Source organism: Protopterus annectens, chromosome 5.part0 (genome assembly GCF_019279795.1).
Source record: "Protopterus annectens isolate FY-2018-M chromosome 5.part0, PAN1.0, whole genome shotgun sequence".
NCBI classification, from domain to species: domain Eukaryota; kingdom Metazoa; phylum Chordata; order Ceratodontiformes; family Protopteridae; genus Protopterus; species Protopterus annectens.
The window spans coordinates 763,474,721-763,494,717 of NC_056735.1; the positions used below are offsets into that span (position 1 = coordinate 763,474,721).

At 35.9% G+C, this 19,997-nt stretch overlaps 1 protein-coding gene across 2 annotated transcripts in view; it reads right to left on the reverse strand.

Annotated features, from left to right (window-relative positions):
• The window catches only part of SLC35F2 (solute carrier family 35 member F2), a 482,376-nt gene that overhangs the window by 76,539 nt on the left and 385,840 nt on the right, over positions 1–19,997 (reverse strand). For both annotated transcript variants that reach the window (XM_044072611.1, XM_044072612.1), the window contains one exon: positions 4,670–4,722. In XM_044072611.1, the coding sequence (XP_043928546.1) occupies positions 4,670–4,722 (53 nt within the window). The remainder of the gene's footprint in view (positions 1–4,669; positions 4,723–19,997) is intronic.

Here is a 19,997-nt window from a genome sequence, read left to right on the forward strand (position 1 = left end):
ATAAGTGTTAATAATCTCATTATATTGGGTGATCTTAATTTTCCCAATATTAATTGAAGTACTGGACCACATCTAACTGTACTGGAAGAGGAATTCTGTTTTTTTTTTTTTTTTTAATACTAATAATTTCTATACGGGGAAATAATATGTTAAAACGTTCTATTTATTAATGTACCTTATGAGATAATTTAGCAATAATCCACAGCTGGGCATGGGTGTGGGCAGGATTTACCCACAAATGGCATGGTTGAAGCCTGAATGATTAAACAAAGTCAACTGTGGGTAAATCCTATATTACAAAAACACACACACAGACGGATTATTGCTACTATACAATGACATTAGTATGGGGCATCCAAGATGTATAGAGCGCATGTTCTAAGTCTCCAGTATGGAAATTTTCAACTGTTTAGATTTTTGCAGAATGTCTAGATGTCTGCCTAACATTTGAAAAAAGTGCTTTGTACAAAAGCTTGTCACTGAATGGAGATTTTATTTTATCACTATTGATTTAATAATGAAGCTGTATTGTGAACCCGTTTTTTTTGTTTTGTATCCAGAATAACAACCCTGGCCATGCTGCATTCCCAAGAGTGATGAGATATGATAAAATGAGGTACAGCTGAAATGATCCAATAATTCATCTATTTTATAAATGTCATGTCGTTGTGAGAATTAATGTGGTAGCAAGGAGGAGGAGAAGGGAGGAAGACCTACCTTCCTTGTTACCAGTCTCCAATTCTTATCATCCTGGGAAATCCCAGACATACCCAAGTAAGCTATAAGGGGTCTTCTTCAAGTAGGCTGTACCTCACACATGTTGCAAGGTAAAACACCGTGCAATTTAATGCAAAGAGATTATCCACAGGTTACCTGCTGATCAATGGAGATTTATGGCATAAAGAATTCAGTATATATAATTTATTGATAGAGGGAGGTTATCTACAGGCAAGCATTTAAAATGCACTTCTGTACATAATAACTTGATAGGACATCCAGTTTTATTTCAGATAAGCAACATATTACAATCCAAAATATGACAGAAGTAGTATTTTCCATGCATTTATCAGGTATATAATCTGCAGTCATGAGTGTGTGGATTAATATTCTCTGAAGCTGTGTGTGTGGTAATATTTTCTCTCTCTCTAATTCTTTCAAGAGGACAGTGATACATACAGCATTGAAAAGTAACTGCAGATTATTTCCTGTATAAAGTGAATATCTTTGTGCAAATATCTTTTAGTTCTCAGATTAGCTGGGTATGTTCATCATTGTTGATGCATTAGGCTGCACTTGGAGATCTTCAGCTATGAATAGCAGTGTGCCAGTCATCTGTTATGTCTGGAAACTTAAAGCTTGAATACAGTTTTTGTTGTTATTTACATCTCATCAGATAAAATGAAATACACATGACAAAAAAGAGGAAATAAGGCCTTTGAACAGTGAATACATTATCCATATGATACATGTATTACTTATAGGATAGTATGCAAGCTTAGACTGGGATTTGGTTGAGATCCTGTCTGGGTATCAACTTAGTGGGGCTCGCAGGCAGGACCATTCTTTTGCCACCAACAAGGGGAATTTCGGACACAGTATCAAGTGAGAGCGGTACTGATGGAAGCAGTGGAAATGAGTGGGCTGTATATATAAACAGATAACACCTCACTCATTCCGGATAGGGGTGGCATCCTATGCTTACAAAGTAGGGGCATCACAAGCTGATATCAAGATACCGGGCAGGTGAAAGTCCAATGCATATAAAGGTTATGCCAGGTGTGGTAAACTCTAACTGCTGTCCACAGCAGACAGACCGACCACCTTCATTCAAGTAGTATGAATCAAGAAATAGTGCTGTGTATAATAAGTAAGACCAGTTCACCTAACTGGTACGATTTGATCACCAGAACAAGGTTTGCCTCTCTCCCCAGAAGTGAGGTAGCATTCCCTGTCAATAAGGTACAATTTCCATTGCAAGGGTCTAAGTATATTTTCTTTCATCTTGTTTCCACCTGCAACTTGACGTCCACTGTATCTGCCCTCAACCTTTAGCATGAGCAAGGTGAGCTTGCATAGTGGAATTGGGAAGAGCAAAAATGAGTCTTTTACCCAAAACTTTGTAAAGAATACTGTTAATACAAAAAGTGAATACTTAGCCAAAAGCTACAGTACATTTCAGGTCAAATGCCAAAGGACAACTTACAACCAGGTATAATTTTAAGAATTTAGTTTCTAATGAAAATTGTCAGCACTTGTTTTTCCTAAACCCATGGAAAATTAGCTGTTTCTGCACAAAGCACAGAAGGTTATTTATTTCCTTGGGTAAACATTAAGCAGTGTGGATAAGATGCTTTGTTAAATACTTGTGACAGAGCATTTCACACACCATACTCTACAGATGCATTTTGTTTGTGCAGTCCTTACTCTAGTCTACAGGACAAAATCGAAGTCAAATAAGGAAATTAGAGTTGTATGAATAATCCCAAAACTAAAGACAGATTTGAAAAACTCCACTTTTCATAATGTCAAAAAAATGTGCATTTCATTTAGTTACAGCACTTATATTATCTGCAATCCTGCAGTACATAATTAAATCGGCTATAAATTAGCATAAACTTTATTTCTTAGACTTAAAACAACTAGTGTCTGCAAACAGTAAATCCTAGCACAAAACGTTGCCCTTTGCCAGATTATCCAGCAGTACATTGGTTATAAACTGCCATTTTTAACTTAACAAAAGACAAACTTAGATATATGCATTCCATGATATTTAACACCAAGATGTTAAGTCCATTACTTCAAGAAGACATGGCTAGAAATGTTTTCCCTTTTTTAAAAGAACTCGCACATCAAAATTATAATCTGAACTACACCTTCTTAGCAAATAAATGCATAATTATATTACTTGACTGATCCTATTTCCAATTCACTGATTTAATCTTGATAGCACTCTCATTCTCTCGATGGCTCTCTCACTCACTCTCACACACACACACACACACACACACACACACACACACACACAAAAGTCATTTCGCTTTCGTGCACATATTTACACACAAGACAGCTCTCTCTCTCTCTCACACACACACAGTCACTTCTGCTTTCATACAAGCATTCATTCACACGATTGCTCTCAGTCTCTCTCGATCTCACACACACACACACACACACACACACACACACACACACACACACACACACACACACACACACACACACACACACACACGCGCGCTCGCGCACACACACAGCCACATTTGCTATCATACACGCATTCACTCACATAAGACCGCTCTCTCTCTCTCTCTCTCTCTCCCTCACACAGTCTCCTCGCTCTCTCTCTCTCTCTCTCTCTCCCTCACACAGTCTCCTCTGCTTATGTACATGCATTCACTCACACACGCTGACAGAAAAATAAATACACATACACATTTTTTTTTTTTTTTACACACTCGCTAAACAGCATCATTTATTCTCCAATCAGGGTGCTGATGTACATTAACACACACCCTGTTGGGTAATATTGCTTACATAGCTAACTCCTATAACATGACCCCTACTAATCTATCAGGTCTGCTATAACATGTGTAGCAGACAATAGTAAATTCTGCTTCTATGAAAATAAAGTGTGATTACTGAAGAAAAGCACTGGATCTTGAATAAAGCATCTATATAAACTAACTGAGATCAGTGTACCTCAGAGCATGGGGAATGGTCTGATATTTACACATCCCTCACTTTTAGACTCCCTATTCCAAGAATCTCAACTCTTACCCTTGGAATTTCAGATAGGAACTCCTTCCTTGCTTCTCCTATAAACTCAGCTGCACCTATAACATTATCTGCCCTTTGCCTATCCTTATATAACCTTTGCAATACTTCACCTTTCTTCCACTACTTAAGTCATCCTCTTCTTAAACTCCAGTAATCCACTGGCCACTCACACCACTCGTATCTCTTCTCTACCTGCTGCTCGATTTGCTTAACTTGAATATTAACTATAGATAGTTGTCTGTGTACACAATGGTGCAACAGACATGACAAACTAAGTGTTTTATCACTAAATGTTTGTGTGTGTTAATTGTACATTGACTAATGCTGACCACATGATTGATTTTACATTTTTAAAGTGAGGCTGAGAATTAATTTAAAATTTGTGATGAAGTCCTTTTGCTGCTGTGGGATGAAAGCAATCAACTGTTTTTGGAATAAAATGCATTTTGTTGTGAAGACAAGTGTTTTGTCCTTCAATACCTTCATTGTGGATCTTGATACTACTTAGTTGAAATACTTTATTTCATCTCTCTTTCTAACAATTAATCTCTAATACATTCTAGCATCCATGTGAGCTAGTAATTCCAAATAATTTTTCTTCTCTCCTTCTCTTCGTCCTTCCTTCCTCTCCCCCTCTCTGATCTCTGTACATTTTTTCATACCCCATCCGAATGTAACCTTTTACTCTCACATCTCATAATGGCGTCCTTCCCCCATTCCTAATTTTGCTTTAATTCCTTTGAGTTTTCCTCATTCTCATTTGCTTCTACAATGTATTACCATTTTTTTGGAAATAGTATATTATCTGGGCTTATATGCCCTACAATAGCAAATACCAGACTCATTGCTTGCAATAATAAATAGAAAGAGAAAAATAATGTTTGAACCATACCTACAATTCCATCCCATTGAACATCTGCTATTTCATTATGTTCCAATATGGCCCTAAAAAGAAAACAAAGAGAAAGTCTGCAAAATTAGTTCCATCTCATTTTAATATTTATAGGTTTCCATACTGTTTAAGGCACTTTGATTACAACAAACAGAGTTTCACAACATCAGTTTATATTTGCTCACTTTAGATACATACATTAATTTCTGCATGAAATAATTTCCTTCCTGTTTGTTTTATATGTTGCTGAGCTAAGTCTATCCTTGTCAGATAAGTACCAAGGATAACAAGATTTGTACACAGGTTGAACCGCACACTGGTGCAATTAAAGTTGCCTCAGACAAGGGCCAGCCCAGAGATGTTGGGGACAGAGTCTCTTACCTACCTTAAATTTAATAGAGGCTTGGGTAGATTTGAGTTTGATGACTGGGGACTAAGGATCACCTTCCCCCTTCCCTTTCTTGGAGGACTGGCATGAGGTAAATGCACTGTGCCTGATTACTTTCTGGTTGAAACTATAGTGCATGGCATCAAAAAAGCTTAGACATGATAGAAACATAACCAAACACTTCAGCATATCTGCTTACAGCAGCACAGCATAAAATATTCTAGAATTATTGCACTATCCACTATGAAAATGTAGACTATAAACAAACTGATTTAAAGTCATAGTACGAGTGAGATCAAGGTACTGACGGCAACATTTTCAGCTCTCACCTCCTTTTCATGTAGGTCTAAATCCTACCTCTAACAGGTGCTTTTCCTCTAGAGATGGAGACCAACACAATAAGAAGCTACAACTATTGCAGCCAAGCTTGGTTAATGAGGTGGGTCAGAAGGGAAGGAAAATAAGGCAGAAAGCCCAGTGAAGTTAGCAGGTTACAATAAAAATAAAGTTATGAAAGTAAATCAGTATAAAGTCATTTACTACATCCATTACTATTCTAAGAAAGGTTCTTTTACAAATTGGATATGAAGTCAAGTAAAAGTGATCTTAGAGGAATCAAATAATGGCACTACACTGAAATGTAATTCAGATATTGATGCAAATGTGAGTTCTGTAACCCTTGCATATCTAATGATAGTATAGGCTACTACTCCCTGGCTTCTGTTCCATGATAGTTGATGGGGTTAAAGCTAAATAGGATAGTGCATATGTTCAAAGGATCCTACATTACAGCAGTTGGATCTATTCACACCCCCTTCCTGACAAGCTCGATAATAATAATAACAATAATAATAAATGTATAACTGCAGAATAGGGTAAGTAAATGGCTTACTGACAACTGGTTCTGCAGGGCATCATAAGTAATAAACAGTCACCCTTTCTTTTGGATAGAGGTTCACAGAGAGGCAAACAAAATAGCAATTCAAAAATGCAAAGGAACAGAAGCAGCATCTTCCAGCAACACTTAAGCTCACCTCCCCATTTAAACCTAGAAATATATTCGTCAGGTAAGAACTACTTGACAACTTGGCATTACCAACCTAGTGGCAATGCAGAATTTTTTTTTGTTGATTAATATCATATTTTCCTATATGTTAATTGGACTGCCCTATTACAGTGTATTAAGGTTGAAAGTAAGTCTGCTACAAATGTGCAAAATAAATAAGGTATAAAATAAAGCTTGCTTAAATGTAGAAACAGAGTTTAGCAATATGTGATTAGCATCCATACTAAATGACTGTGCCTTGAAAAATAAGGAATCTGCTTAATGGACATGTTTCCTTACAGACTCAGCAAAAATGTAAAAAAAAAAAATTCTGTATGCATTTCACACTGTCAGCACAGAAGTTGACCTGTTTCCTTAAAGAATGGACACACTGCTAACAGGAAAACAATCTGTACATGTTTTTATGATATGGCATTAAGTAAGGAAGTTTGAATGGACATGCTTTCATCAAGTCAGCATTTGCACAAGATGTTTCAGCATTTGCACAAGATGTTTCCTTAAAAGACAATATCAGCATTGTTTCTCTACATGATAAAAACATTATTTCCTGCAAACATCAGCAAACAGATGTCTCAATACAAAGTCTACCGAACCAAAAAACTAACACAGAACGTTAATAGTCCCCGTGTCTTGAGACGAACCTCTTCAAATGTCAGCAATTCAGCAGCTTAGTCCAAGAAAAAATGCCAGTGGCAAAAATATTCCAAAAATCAACGAGGTCTAAAAACAAACTGGAAATTTATTAAACCAATAAAAAATCCAAAGTAGTATCCAACATTAAGCGCTTTCACTTGCTTGATAGCAAGCTTCATCAGAACAATGTGAAACAGACCTCTCAGCATTTAAATAAACTTTTTGGTGCCAACATACAAAATACTTTGCCTTAAAGGCATATGACACAAAAAGTTACACATTAATACAGCTCGTACGGTTCGTCTCAAGACACAGGGACTATTAACTTTCTGTTAGTTTTTTGGCTCAGTAGTTTTACGGAACATTTTTTGTGTTGGTTCTTACAAGTTTTACCCATGGAGTCTGATCGAGATGACAATCAAGGCACTCCCCCTAGACTGCAAAGTGGTGAGTTGGCTAGAGTACAGGCGGAGCTAACAGAGTTGCGGGGAGAAGTAAGCAGACTTTCTGATTTGGTAATTTTGTTTCTGTCAGTGGTAATATTAACAATGGTTCTAGTAATGCTGTACCAATTTCTGAGTCACCAGTAGTGGGAAGAAAGAATGCAATACAATATAGAGATTTGAGAATGTTCAATAACAGCCTTGACAATAATTTGGACAATTCTAACAGTACTTCACATTCATCTGGAATACCCAACTGTCAGGTGAATGGCAATGACTGTTCGAGACTGATAGAATGACAAGTAGCTGGTAAATCAATCAACGAAAAGAACAGTATTAAGTTAGGTATATCAGATTTTACTTTTGAATGGTCTTTTGGTGACCTAGATCTGGAAGCAAAGCGTTTGGGTACTAAACCGAAAAAGGTTATGTCCCAAAAGACTTACATGCACCAAGAAACAGGTGTTGGCATGGATAAAAGGACTGGGAATGTTGTGGATACAGCAAACATGACAGATAGAGCAAGCGGTAATTCCAACCACTTGTTAAAAACATTTTTGGACAAAAATTGTGTATTTGACAGTAATAATCCAATAGTTGACAATGGAAATTCTTTGGTTCCTAAGGGAACATTTAAGGACATTATTTATGGTCTGGGTAAGAAATTGAACAGTATTAATAATATTAAATTAGACAATGCATATTTTAATAAATGTATGGAACATAATATAGTCCCTATGGGACTTAGATTTTTTAAATGTCCTATGGGAATTGAATTGACTGATAGTATTATACAACAGTTCAATATGTTTTTTGACCAATGTTGTTTTAAATATATGCAAATGTTAATTAAATATAATGATGAGAAATTAGTGAGACTTATGCAAGAAGTGGAAGAGTTGAATGAGATTATTAGGATTTATTGTTCCCGCAATGGGAAAAACTGTATGTCAAACAGTTTAATGTGGCTGACAACACCATTAAACAAATACATATCCATAAAAATAAGAAATTTAGTAGAGATATAGAACAATATAGAAAGGGAAGGGCATATTTATAGGAGAAATATAAAGTGGATAAGAAATCTCCTAAAATGTTTCTAATGAAGAATTTGAAAATGCTTATAACTCTTATGGACATCAGAGGGGCAATCAAGAATATAATTCTTTTCATACAGAGAACAGGAGAAGACAAAGATACTGGAAATTGGGAGGGAATTGGAGAAGGCAAAAACAGGAATATCAGGGATATCAGTAGTAAGGCAAGTACAAGAGAACTTTAGCAATCAAGGAGGGAATGTCACACTGATGAGAAATAATGATTTGTCCATCCAGAATAATGTCAAGATTACACAGGAAGGTGTAGTATATAATTATAACAACTTTAATATTTATAACTACACTGAGCACCCATTACAAACAGTATATTTTGATTTATTTTCTAAAGGGATAAAATTCATCCCTACTATAAAATTCAGACTTGTTGACTGCATCAGTGAGATTAAAAGATATATAAGGAAACTCAATTTAAGTGTTATGCTTAAGGATTCCATCAGGGATATTAGTAAGCAAGACAATAAGTGTAAAGGGAAAGATTCATGTGAATTTTTGAAAAAATATCCTACATACTTGAGAAGAAACAATTTATTTGCAACTATTGATGTTGTAGATCTCTTCTCTTGTATTCCCAAAACTGAAGGTTTAGAGGCATTTGCTAATAGTATACATAAATATGCATACTGGGATAAAGCATGCTTATTATTGGACATGATGTCAATTGTCCTAGAATATAATTGCATTCTATTCGAGGGAGAACTCTTTAGACAAACCAGGGACGTTGCTATGGGAGCAGCGTGCGCTCCCATCTTTGCAAACTTGGTTATGTTAGATTGGGAAGAGAATAAGGTGTTTAATAGTCAGTTTATGAAATGTATCAAATATTATTCTCGATATCTAGACGATATATACATATTATGGGAAGGGAGTTCTGATCTTATGGACCAATTCCTAGAATATCTCAATCAGAGCAGTAGTTATCTCAAATTCACTTCACATAGGAATGATTATGGTGTACCCTACTTGGACACTTGTGTTTCTACAATGGGACTTGGGTTCAAGTCAAGAATCTATAGAAAAAATACTTTTTCTAACAGCTATTTAGAATTTTCCAGTAACCATCCTACGAATAGGTTTATTAATATTTATAAAGGGCAGATTATACGTGCCATTAGAATGGCTTCTGTGTAGAAAGATATGATAGAGGAAGTGGCATATATTACGACCATGTTTAAGGAAAGAGGATACGATGACAAGATGATGGCTAGAGTCAGTCACTTGGCCATCGAAGGATGGACCAGTAAATATAAACGTCTGTTGGGTTCATATTTTGAATCAGGGGTGACTGATGATACAATAGTACATTCTTTAGTGGATAGTCCATCTTATGTGAAATGTTGTGTGTTGGAATATGGACTATATATTGGTAAAGTTAAGAACATTTTGACCACTAATTGGAATATTATATCTATTGATGATGAATTAGTCAGTATATTAGGAACAGGACCTAGATTCGTGTTCAAGATGGGGTATAATATTAAGAAATATTAGTGAAAAGTAATTTAAAACCAGCATTACAAGACACCTATACTAAAAATGTGGAAATTGTAAACAGTGTGGTTACATTTTCCAGGAAAAAAGTTTAGTATTGGAGAATATAAATAGCACAAAAGTTAAATTCAAACATGGTAATTGTTGTACTAAGATGATTGTATATATGGGTAAATGCATGGCATGCTCAGGATTTTATATAGGAAAAATGGAGAGAAAATTTAATAAGCGGATATACTCTCATTTATACAGTATAAGGACAAAAGATGAAAAGAACACCCTTTATAGGCATGTTATAAAAAATGTGGAGATAGGCATTATTTTAAGTTTGCTATTATTGATAGTGTTCAAATAGATATTGGTGGGGGGAGATTTCAAGGGCCTGTTATCATACAAAGAGTATTGGTGGCAGGTATTATTGGACTCTTCAAACCCACCAGGTCTTAATGATGTTATTTCTATAAAACCTCTGCTAGTTATGAGCTGAATTTGTAGTTTGTTGGTACATCTAGAAACTATATTCGGAAGCTAATGTGTGATTATAAGACATTAATAATTTCATTAGTTTTATATTATTATAACACACTGATGGCATATTACAGTCATATTATCTGACTTGTTAGATCTAGGACAGTTATATATACAGGATACACATTGTTCAATTGTTTAGTTTTCATAGGACAGTTTTGATAGAATATGTTAGAAATATTTGTTCCATACATAAACAGGAAATCCATACATAAACAGGAAATCTATATATGTATTTATTAATATTTTATTTTTGATCACATCATGTTTTGTGTTCGTATTTGTGTTGCGAACAGCACAGATTGAGTGGATTTTTGTATATGACAAGTGGCGCTGTATTAATGTGTAACTTTTTGTGTCATATGCCTTTAAGACAAAGTATTTTGTATGTTGGCTCCAAAAAGTTTATTTAAATGCTGAGAGGTCTGTTTCACATTGTTCTGATGAAGCTTGCTATCAAGCAAGTGAAAGCGCTTAACGTTGGATACTACTATGGATTTTTTATTGGTTTAATAAATTTCCAGTTTGTTTTTAGACCTCGTTGATTTTTGGAATATTTTTGCCACTGGCATTTTTTCTTGGACTAAGCTGCTGAATTGCCGACATTTGAAGAGGTTCGTCTCAAGACACAGGGACTGTTAACGTTCTGTGTTAGTTTTTTGGTTCAATACAAAGTCTAAAATAGAATACCAAGAAGAAAAACAGGATGTAAAAACACTACAAAGAGACTATAGCAGATAAAATTGTTAGAGGTATTTGTGTAGGAACACACTTGTTCCAAGGTAATATTGCATCTCTCACAACATCCATGATGTCTGAGAAGTAAAGTAGCACAGTACCTGAAGCTGTAACAGTACTTTGTGTGATTTGTTATGAAAAGTTATTTATTAGTTACTGCTCTTAAAGGGACAGCGTTTGGTGCTGTATCAGTGTACATTCTGCAAGCTTCTGTGGGCAACATACTGTGAATGCAATTATAACTAGACTTTGATTTCAGCAGAATCCAGCCAGCAAGAGCTTAGTACCTTAAGAAGACTTTGGTTCAGCACAGTAAGCAGCACCTTGATAACTAATTTTCAGCCCTATGTCTATTTCACACAACCAAAATTCCACCATTTCAGATTCCTCACCTCCAAAACTGAGAATGCTTCGAGCATATATAAATCCATTTTGTGAAAAATACTTCCTGGCATCCATCCAACCATTTTCTTATGTTGTGCACTAGTGACTCCTTAGTCACTAATCATTTCTTTTAAAGATGCTGCTCTCTTAGGCTAGTTCTTAGTAACACATACGTCTCTCACATCCACTCTCTCCAACCTTCTCTTTCTTCCAGTGTGTGTGTGTGTGTGTGTGTGTGTGTGTGTGTGTGTGTGTGTGTGTGTGTGTGTGTGTGTGTGTGTGTGTGTGTATGTTATATTCCATTAGTCTTTATTCACACCTTCTAATACACAAATTGAACTACTTTTTTCCCTTTCTTTGTTTAGTTTTCAGTCAGCATCTTTGCAGTGATGTGATCTCCGAAAATGTACATAATAACCTTGTTGTGATCTCTGCAGTTATTTTATCAGAGGAAGAATTAATTTTAATTTTCTTCCAACTATCTGCTCAGAGAAAGATTTTTTTCATTTTTTTTTTGTTAGTGATGCTGCCCTCTATGTATTTCTGTGTCTCTTGTTTTTTCTGTACCATGTATTTACACAGACTGCCTACTCTTTCATCCGATACTATACAGAGGTCCTATTCAGATTTTTATCTGTCACTCTATACCTAGCATACCTTTGCATTTCAGTTGTCTATGTGTATTAATTTGGTACATTGTTACACTGCCTTCTAAGCTTTCACACTGTTACACGAAGCCTCAGTAGACCTGAAGATGGTAAGGAAAAAGAAATGGAATACATTTAAACTCCTACAGAAACAAGAAGTCACTGTGCAAAACAGAATTGCAAATAAAGAATGCATGGACTAGACTACCAAACTACATTAAAGCAAACACTAGTTCAGATATTTTTGAGAACAGCCTGGGCACTTATTATGGGAGCAACTGTTTGATGTATTGGTAGGCTAAAAGGGCATTACTGCCTGTGCTTGAAATACTTGTATCTATGTATGTATATATGCATGTATGTATGTGTAAAGAAAGGAAAGAAAATATATGTTTTTTTCAAATAATGTGGCATTACAAGTCATAGAAAAAAACACAATCAAAGAAACACAAAATGGGCAAGACAAATGACAATACCAGCTAAAGCAAATGAACTTAACTAATTCAGTTAAAAACATGAAACCTATTATATGGCCAAAAAGCAAAGTAACAAATATAAAGGGAGGGAGAATAGATTACTGAAATGGATTGAGACAGTTGACATGAAGCTAAGGCTCACAAATAAAATTTGCTTTACAATGATGAACAGAAGGAAAATAAAATTGTGACATTTAAATTATTAGCAGTAACCTTTTATTAGCAGTAACCCATGTTAAGTGGTCTAGATTCCATTGTTTTTTGAGAATGCATGGTTATCAAAAAATGATTATATAATGTGTTAAGGAAAAAACAAGCAGAGATAGTTATGAAAAAAATGTTTATAAAAACTGGCCAATGAATTACTAGGAAATGACAAACAATGATGGAATAACTATGGACTGGTACCTGGTTGAGCAAAAACCATAGAAAGGAACTTTCAGTGTAGTACCTTAGCCCATCATGGACTTCTTCACTATTAATTACCGCTACCAATAAATAGCAGATCCAAAGGAGTGTGAAGTTTTCCATAGCTTATGTAAAAATATCAATTTAGTTAAAAAAGAAAACAAGAGGACAAAGGTGGGAAATTTGTAGTTATGGATTTTAGTCAGTATAACAATTAAATGTAGGAGTTTTTATCAAATGCTGACACTTTTGTGAAAATTGATAAAGCCTTTGTGACCGTTATTAAGGTTAAATCTTTCCTATACTACCTACTTATGGATAATTATTCTCTCTTACGCCAAACCAGTGATCCCAATAATTTATGGGCTTCCCAAAATTCATAGAAGTTTAAATGTTCCAGCAATGAAGCCCATTCTTTTTTGAATAGATGGATTACCACAGCCCACTCCAAACATTTAGAGAAAGAACTTGCTCCTTTGCTGATTTTGCAGAATCTATATTAAAGATACCAATGATTTTTTAGGCAGCTTTAATAAACACTCAATTAATAATAAATGTGGTGACCTCTTGTTAGTAACTATGGACATAAAATCCTTGTTTGCAGTGATACTTAAGGAGTATGACTTACAGTGTATTAGGGAATTTCTATACTCTCATACTAATTTTCATACATAAACATTGAAATGTTATGTTTGATGCTAGATATAGTACTTAACAGTAATGTGTTTATTTTTGATAAATGGTTTTTCCATCAATAATTGGGGGTAGCAAACAGCACCCCAGTAGCAAATATGTATGCTAATTTGGTGTTAGCTAAATAGGAGGAACATATTATTTTCAACAATGATGGAATAACTTAACATTCTAAAAATGTTTTGTAGGTGATGTGTGTTTATTACGGAAGGGTAGTGACAGTTTTAATAATTTAATTGAATTTCTACAATCTAGTACTAATTTCTTAGTTTTTGATGTTAATCTCTCCCATCAAAAAGCTAACTTTCTGGATATAATAGTGGCATCTATAGCAATACTAAATCTGACACCATGATTCACAGAGGGTTGCTCAGGCTGTTAGCTATGTCCACTCTAGGATACACACACACACACACACACACACACACACACACACACACACACACACACACACACACACAGTGGATATAAAAAGTATACACACCCCTGCTAAAATGCCAGGTTTTGTATACAACAAGAAAATCAGAGCACAATAAATCATTTCAAAACTTTTCCCACCTTTAATGTGACCTATAACCTGTACAATTCAATTGAAAAACAAACAAATCTGTTAGGGGAAAATATAAAAAATAAAAAAAATGTACAATAAAGCTGGTTGCAAAAGTGTGCACACCCTTAAACTAATATTTTGTTGAAAGACCTTTTGATTTAATTACAACATTCAGTCTTCTTGGGTAGGAGTCTATCAGCATGGTACATCTTGACTTGGCAATAATTGCCCATTCTTCCTTGCAAAAGCACTCCAAATCTGTCAGATTGCGAGAGCACCTCTTGTGCACAGCCATCTTCAGGTCACCCCATAGAGGTAGGGTTCTTAGGACCCTTGTAATGTCAGAAATCCTGGTGCCTGACAGACAAACCACTTAGCTCTCATAATTCAACAAGCTGGACAAGGAAAGTCACTATGTCTGACAGAATCATCAATCATTAAAACATTTCTATTTCTGCTGTGGTTCAGCATTGAAGATTTAAGTGTTTTTGCTCAGAGTACTGTTTAATGGTAGATAAGTGTGAGATTGTGTCGACTGATTTTTACTGAGACTTAATATTTTTATTTCTAGGAGACTTTGGATACAACTTTTTACAGCCCTAGTGTTAGACATTTTGCTGTGATTAGTGAAAGATTGTGGCTGAGGTGTATCAAGCTTACAAGACAAGTTTTAGATGAGAGAAAAAGCCTCCAAATTAATTAGGTATGAATACATCTCACAAATAGAATTATTAGTGTTGAGAATAAGTTCATTAGATGTGAATGTGAGTCGGTAAGTATATTATCTTAGGGGACCTAATGCTAAAATGCTAACAAAAAAATTTGAAACTAGCAGACTAACCTCCCATCATGTCCAGTGTTTAGGTGTTTAGACAAGTAAAGTAAGTTCAGCAGAGGGTTATGCAGTTATGATAGAATACATAATATATACAGAACGTTCACCAGTGTTAGGTAGTCTTGTCCCAGATGTTGCAAATTTTAAAAGTAAAATGCCATTTCCACTTAGAAGTTAAGAAGTTTATTACTTAACTAAATCTGTGATGGTATGAAACTGCACCCCAGAGACAATGAGGGGGAAACTAGATACTACTGTTTATTCTTATTCCTGATTCACAGCACAAATCAACATTTTGTGCTTAAGCATTTGCAAATCCTATGCATTCTTAAATAAGGTTTGCAAACTGCTCTGACCCACTAACCATCAAAAATGAATCAAGCTAGTATTGCAGAATAAGGGGAACCTCACAGAACAAGAAGAGGCACAAATGCAGAGTGCTAAGAAAAAAATAAGGGACTACCTGGATAAAATTAATGAGCTTAGAAAGGTTGCTGTTAAACTGTTTTTTAATAATAACTCCAGAACACAAAAGCTTTTAGTATAACAACTCAGGCAACAGAAAGTAGAAAGGGTTGTTGTCAAGCTTAAGGATCCTATAATAAGTAAAATAACCAGAAATTCTGTAGAGGTATTAGAAATATTTAAAACATTTTATGAAAATCTCTGTCAATATGGTTTGTGATATATACTGTTTGCAACTAAAATTACGTCAATATGGGTTGTATTCATTTATATAAATGTACGATTGCCTGTGTCACACATGATAACTTAATAAAGATATTTTTGTTGAAAAACAGAGAAAAAAAGTAGAAATCAAGAAAAAATAGAAGTGGAAATGTTTATGGAAGAATTAAATATGCCAATGTTAGAGGTAGATGAGGCTTAATTATTACCAGTTAAGAGAGGAGAAGATGAGATAAAAAAAATGGTGATGTATAACCAATCTACAGGAAAGTCTCCAGCAATAGATGGTATTCCTGTGGAAGTTTGAAAGCTAGAAAGGAAGAAAGTGATAAATCTGGAAGATTTTGAAAGGAGGAAAAGCACCAACATCTCAGAAGAAAGCTGGGGTGGCTGTAACACCTAAAGACGGTAAAGACCCATCAGATCTAGCTTCATATAGGTCCATTTCAATTCTAAACCATGATTATAAAGTTTTATTTGTCTACAATGGCTAAAATAATGGCAAAGGTGCCAAAACTGACAGATATGTATCAATGTGGTTTTGTGGAGGGGAGGCAAACATTTTACAACATTAAAAGAACAAGGATGATAAAGAGGAAAGTAGAATGTAAGAAAATGCCACTGTCGTTGGTGGGTATTGATACAGAGTAAGCTGGGATTTTATGAATAGGGCAATGGAAGCATTTGCATTTCCCAACACAATAATAAAGGTTAATTAGGAGGATATATGAGGGATTGGAGGAAAAATCAAAGAGGAACCAGTCCTCTTTCCCATTTGTTATTTTGTGTTATATTTAGAATCATTAGCAAAAAAATATCGGACTCAGAAATTCAACGATATAATTGGTATGGTAATCAAGAAAAGTTAGCTTTATTTGCAGGTGATCTTATTTCGTACCTGAGAAAACCAGAGAAGAACATTTCCTTGCTGGGAAACATTCTGAGACAGTTTAAAGTTTCTACAGGATACAGAATTAATGAAGACAAAACAAAGGATATAAACAATGTACCCATACACAAATTGGTTTAGCAATACCCCTATTTATGGGGGCATGATAAAATGAAGTACTTAGATATTTGAGTTAAAAAGGATTCTGTTATGGCAGCTATGGATATGTGGGAAGAAACTAAGCAAAAGATAATACAAAAACTGAGAAACTGGAAGCTCTGGTTTATGGATACGGACATGAATAGCAAGATACAAGCAGTGAAAATGTTTCTAGTCCCTTTAGTTTTATACACAAGTCAGGCATATTTTTATCAAGCAGAGAAGTTGTAGATAGCAATTAATAAAGAGTTTATGGATTTTACCTGGGAGGGAAAGAGGGAAAGAGGGCAAGAGTCAAGTGGATAAACTGTTCCTTCCAACAGAACACAAGTGGTTTAGGATTACCTGATTTGAAAGGATATTTCAGAGCTACACAGTTAAGGTTCCCATACACAGCACAAACAGAAAGCTGTAATTCAAAGTGGAAAGGGATTATGGTGAAACAGGGTTGAGTACAACAAATAAGAAGAGACTGGGATTTTGGATGCAGACCCTTAAGGAGAATAACAATAGTCATACAGAATATTATATTCATAAAGTAACAGACAGCATTCTAACAACAAAGCAAACACGGGAATGGAGAAAGGAGATGCTGCCAATAGGGATGACTGCAACTGAAGAGTACAGATAAAAAACAAGAGGGGTCTGGAATTTACTGGAGAAAAAAGACAAAGGAACCAAGGTACTGGGGCCAAATGATTAGAGAGGGGAATGTAACAGAATGAGAAGAAGCTGTGAATACATTTGGACTGCAGGCTAGAGACGGCCTTCCCTAACAAAGGTTGCTATTAGAGTATAGCAAAGAGAAAGCAAAAGGGGGCTCCTAAGTGAAAGGCCAGCAGTGGTAGAGTTTTTAGTTGAATTTATGACAAAAGCTGTCATTAAAAAGGGATAATTAGCAGGACATATAAAATATTGCGCAATTACTATAAGAATCGATCAGAGGAGGTTAGAAAGAATTGGGAAGAGAGATGGTTAATTAGTTCACAAAGAAACAATGGCAGGATATATGTATGCTTCCCAAATACTGTTTTAGCACAGCTCAGCTGTTGCAGTCTGCTAACCATAAGTTCAAATTTAGACTGGATTTTGCACTTTTAAACTTTATTTTTGCTATACTGCTGATTTTTTAAAAACTGTTCTTGCTGATTTGTTGCAGTTTTTATCTGCAGTAGCACAGACTAGATTATGTCCTGCTGAATCTGGTTCTGTTTGTTAAACTGAGCACTAAACCTGGCTATCTTTTGTTGGAGAGTGCCCCTCTGCACCCTTGTGGGTGGAGAGCGCAATTAAGACTCATCTGATTGAAGGTTGCTGGCACAGGGCTCAGTTTTGAGCTTTTTTATTGGTCAAATTGTTTAATTCAGTTTGCTCACTGTTTAAACACAGCTCCAGGCACAGGGCTCAGTTTTGAGCTTTTTTATTGGTCAACTTGTTTAATTCAGTTTGCTCACTGTTTAAACATGGCTCCATAGAGTTTAGCAACCACTGCTCTGCTGTATTCATCTGTTTACACATAGCACACCTCCATACATCATCGTGCACTACCACACAGTGGGGATAACCACTGGCAGTTATAAATGCAAAATCTTCAATAGATACATTTTCCCTTAGTAGATGCCCATGATCTGGTCAAGAAGTCCTTAAATTGCACTTAGCTTCTCAGAGAACACCTCAATTGCACTTTTGCCCCTTCAAAACAGTCGGAAAACCACCAAATCTACAATAGTCTCATACCATTTAGAGAATCCCTGCTAGTATAGACCCTTTACAGAACACCTCATTAGTATATACCCCTTTCAGAGCACCCAGTTATACCACACCCCTCCATTTTCTCTCCCCACCGTGAAAACAGAATTTTACCTATCATTATGGATGGTCAGTTTCCATCCATTTCTCCTACCAGCCTGATTGACATGGGTATCCCGAGGCAGTGCAGCAACTGCCTCATGCACACTGACGACAATCTACTCCTAAATCACCCACTGCAATTTGGGAGAGATGCATCTATACTAAGAATCTAGAATCCTTGCTCTCTCACGCAGAGAACAGTAACACTGAACTGTTTGTCAGCTCACATACTACACCTCCTATGCATAACATGCACTCAACACATAAACCATCATACATGGAAGTACTCACCAGAAACCTACCTAAACACCAGATACCTTCTAAACACAAACATGCTGCATCTAATACAGCACCTACAGCACTCAATACACATAAAAACAGATGCACCAGTCTCACTAATAAGCCCCTAAGGCAGAGCACATCTAAACTACATTTTTTAGTCATAGGTGACTTCACTGGGAGGCACACAGATGTCCCACTCACCAGGCTGGACAAGAAGAAGGTTACAGTAGCTGTCTATCGGGTGCTAGGATTCGTCAGATCACACATGCACTCATCATAGTTTATGTTGGTGGGAATGACTTGAGATGTACCTCACTGGAATATATGGAAACAGACATGATTGAGCTGTATGAATATGTGTCTCAGGCAGGTATGCCCCTAGCCTTAAACAGGATTCTACCCTCACCTATCATGATACCACAATATAAACAAAAAATGATTGACTTCATCAATTGGCTTAGTTTCTGGTGTCATTCTAAGGGGATCCAGTTCCTTTCAGCCTGCGAAGACATGATTGATAGATCATGCTGCTTTGCCTGAAATGGTCTTCACCTATCACTGCTAGGTTTTCTGTTACTAAGGCACTTGCCTCTCCCATAGTGCCTTTTTAGGCAAAGTCTCAAGAACAAACTTTCTGATGTGAAAATATCACTCACAAACAAATTAAAGGCTATGCTGCTAAATGCTAGGAGTTTAAATCAGAAGCTGCACTTTCTGGAAGCACTCCTCTCCCTGGAGGATGTTGACACCTGTGCAGTAACAGAAACTTGGTTCAGGGACACAGACAGCACCCCAGCCTTGCAAGGCTACGGTGCTTTCCACACTTTCAGACCGAAAAATGAACATATGAGAACCAAAGGAGGAGGAGTATCTATCTTCATCAAAGATAAATACACCTCTAGACTGGTTAGACAGGAAAACTCTATGGAGTTACTTTAAGTTCAACTAACTGTGGGTAAAACCCCCCTTCAAGTATCATTAGCTATAGGCTCCCTTTAATGAACCAAGATACCCACACTGCTTATTTGGACCTACTTGAGTCAATCAAATTACAGCCAAACACTC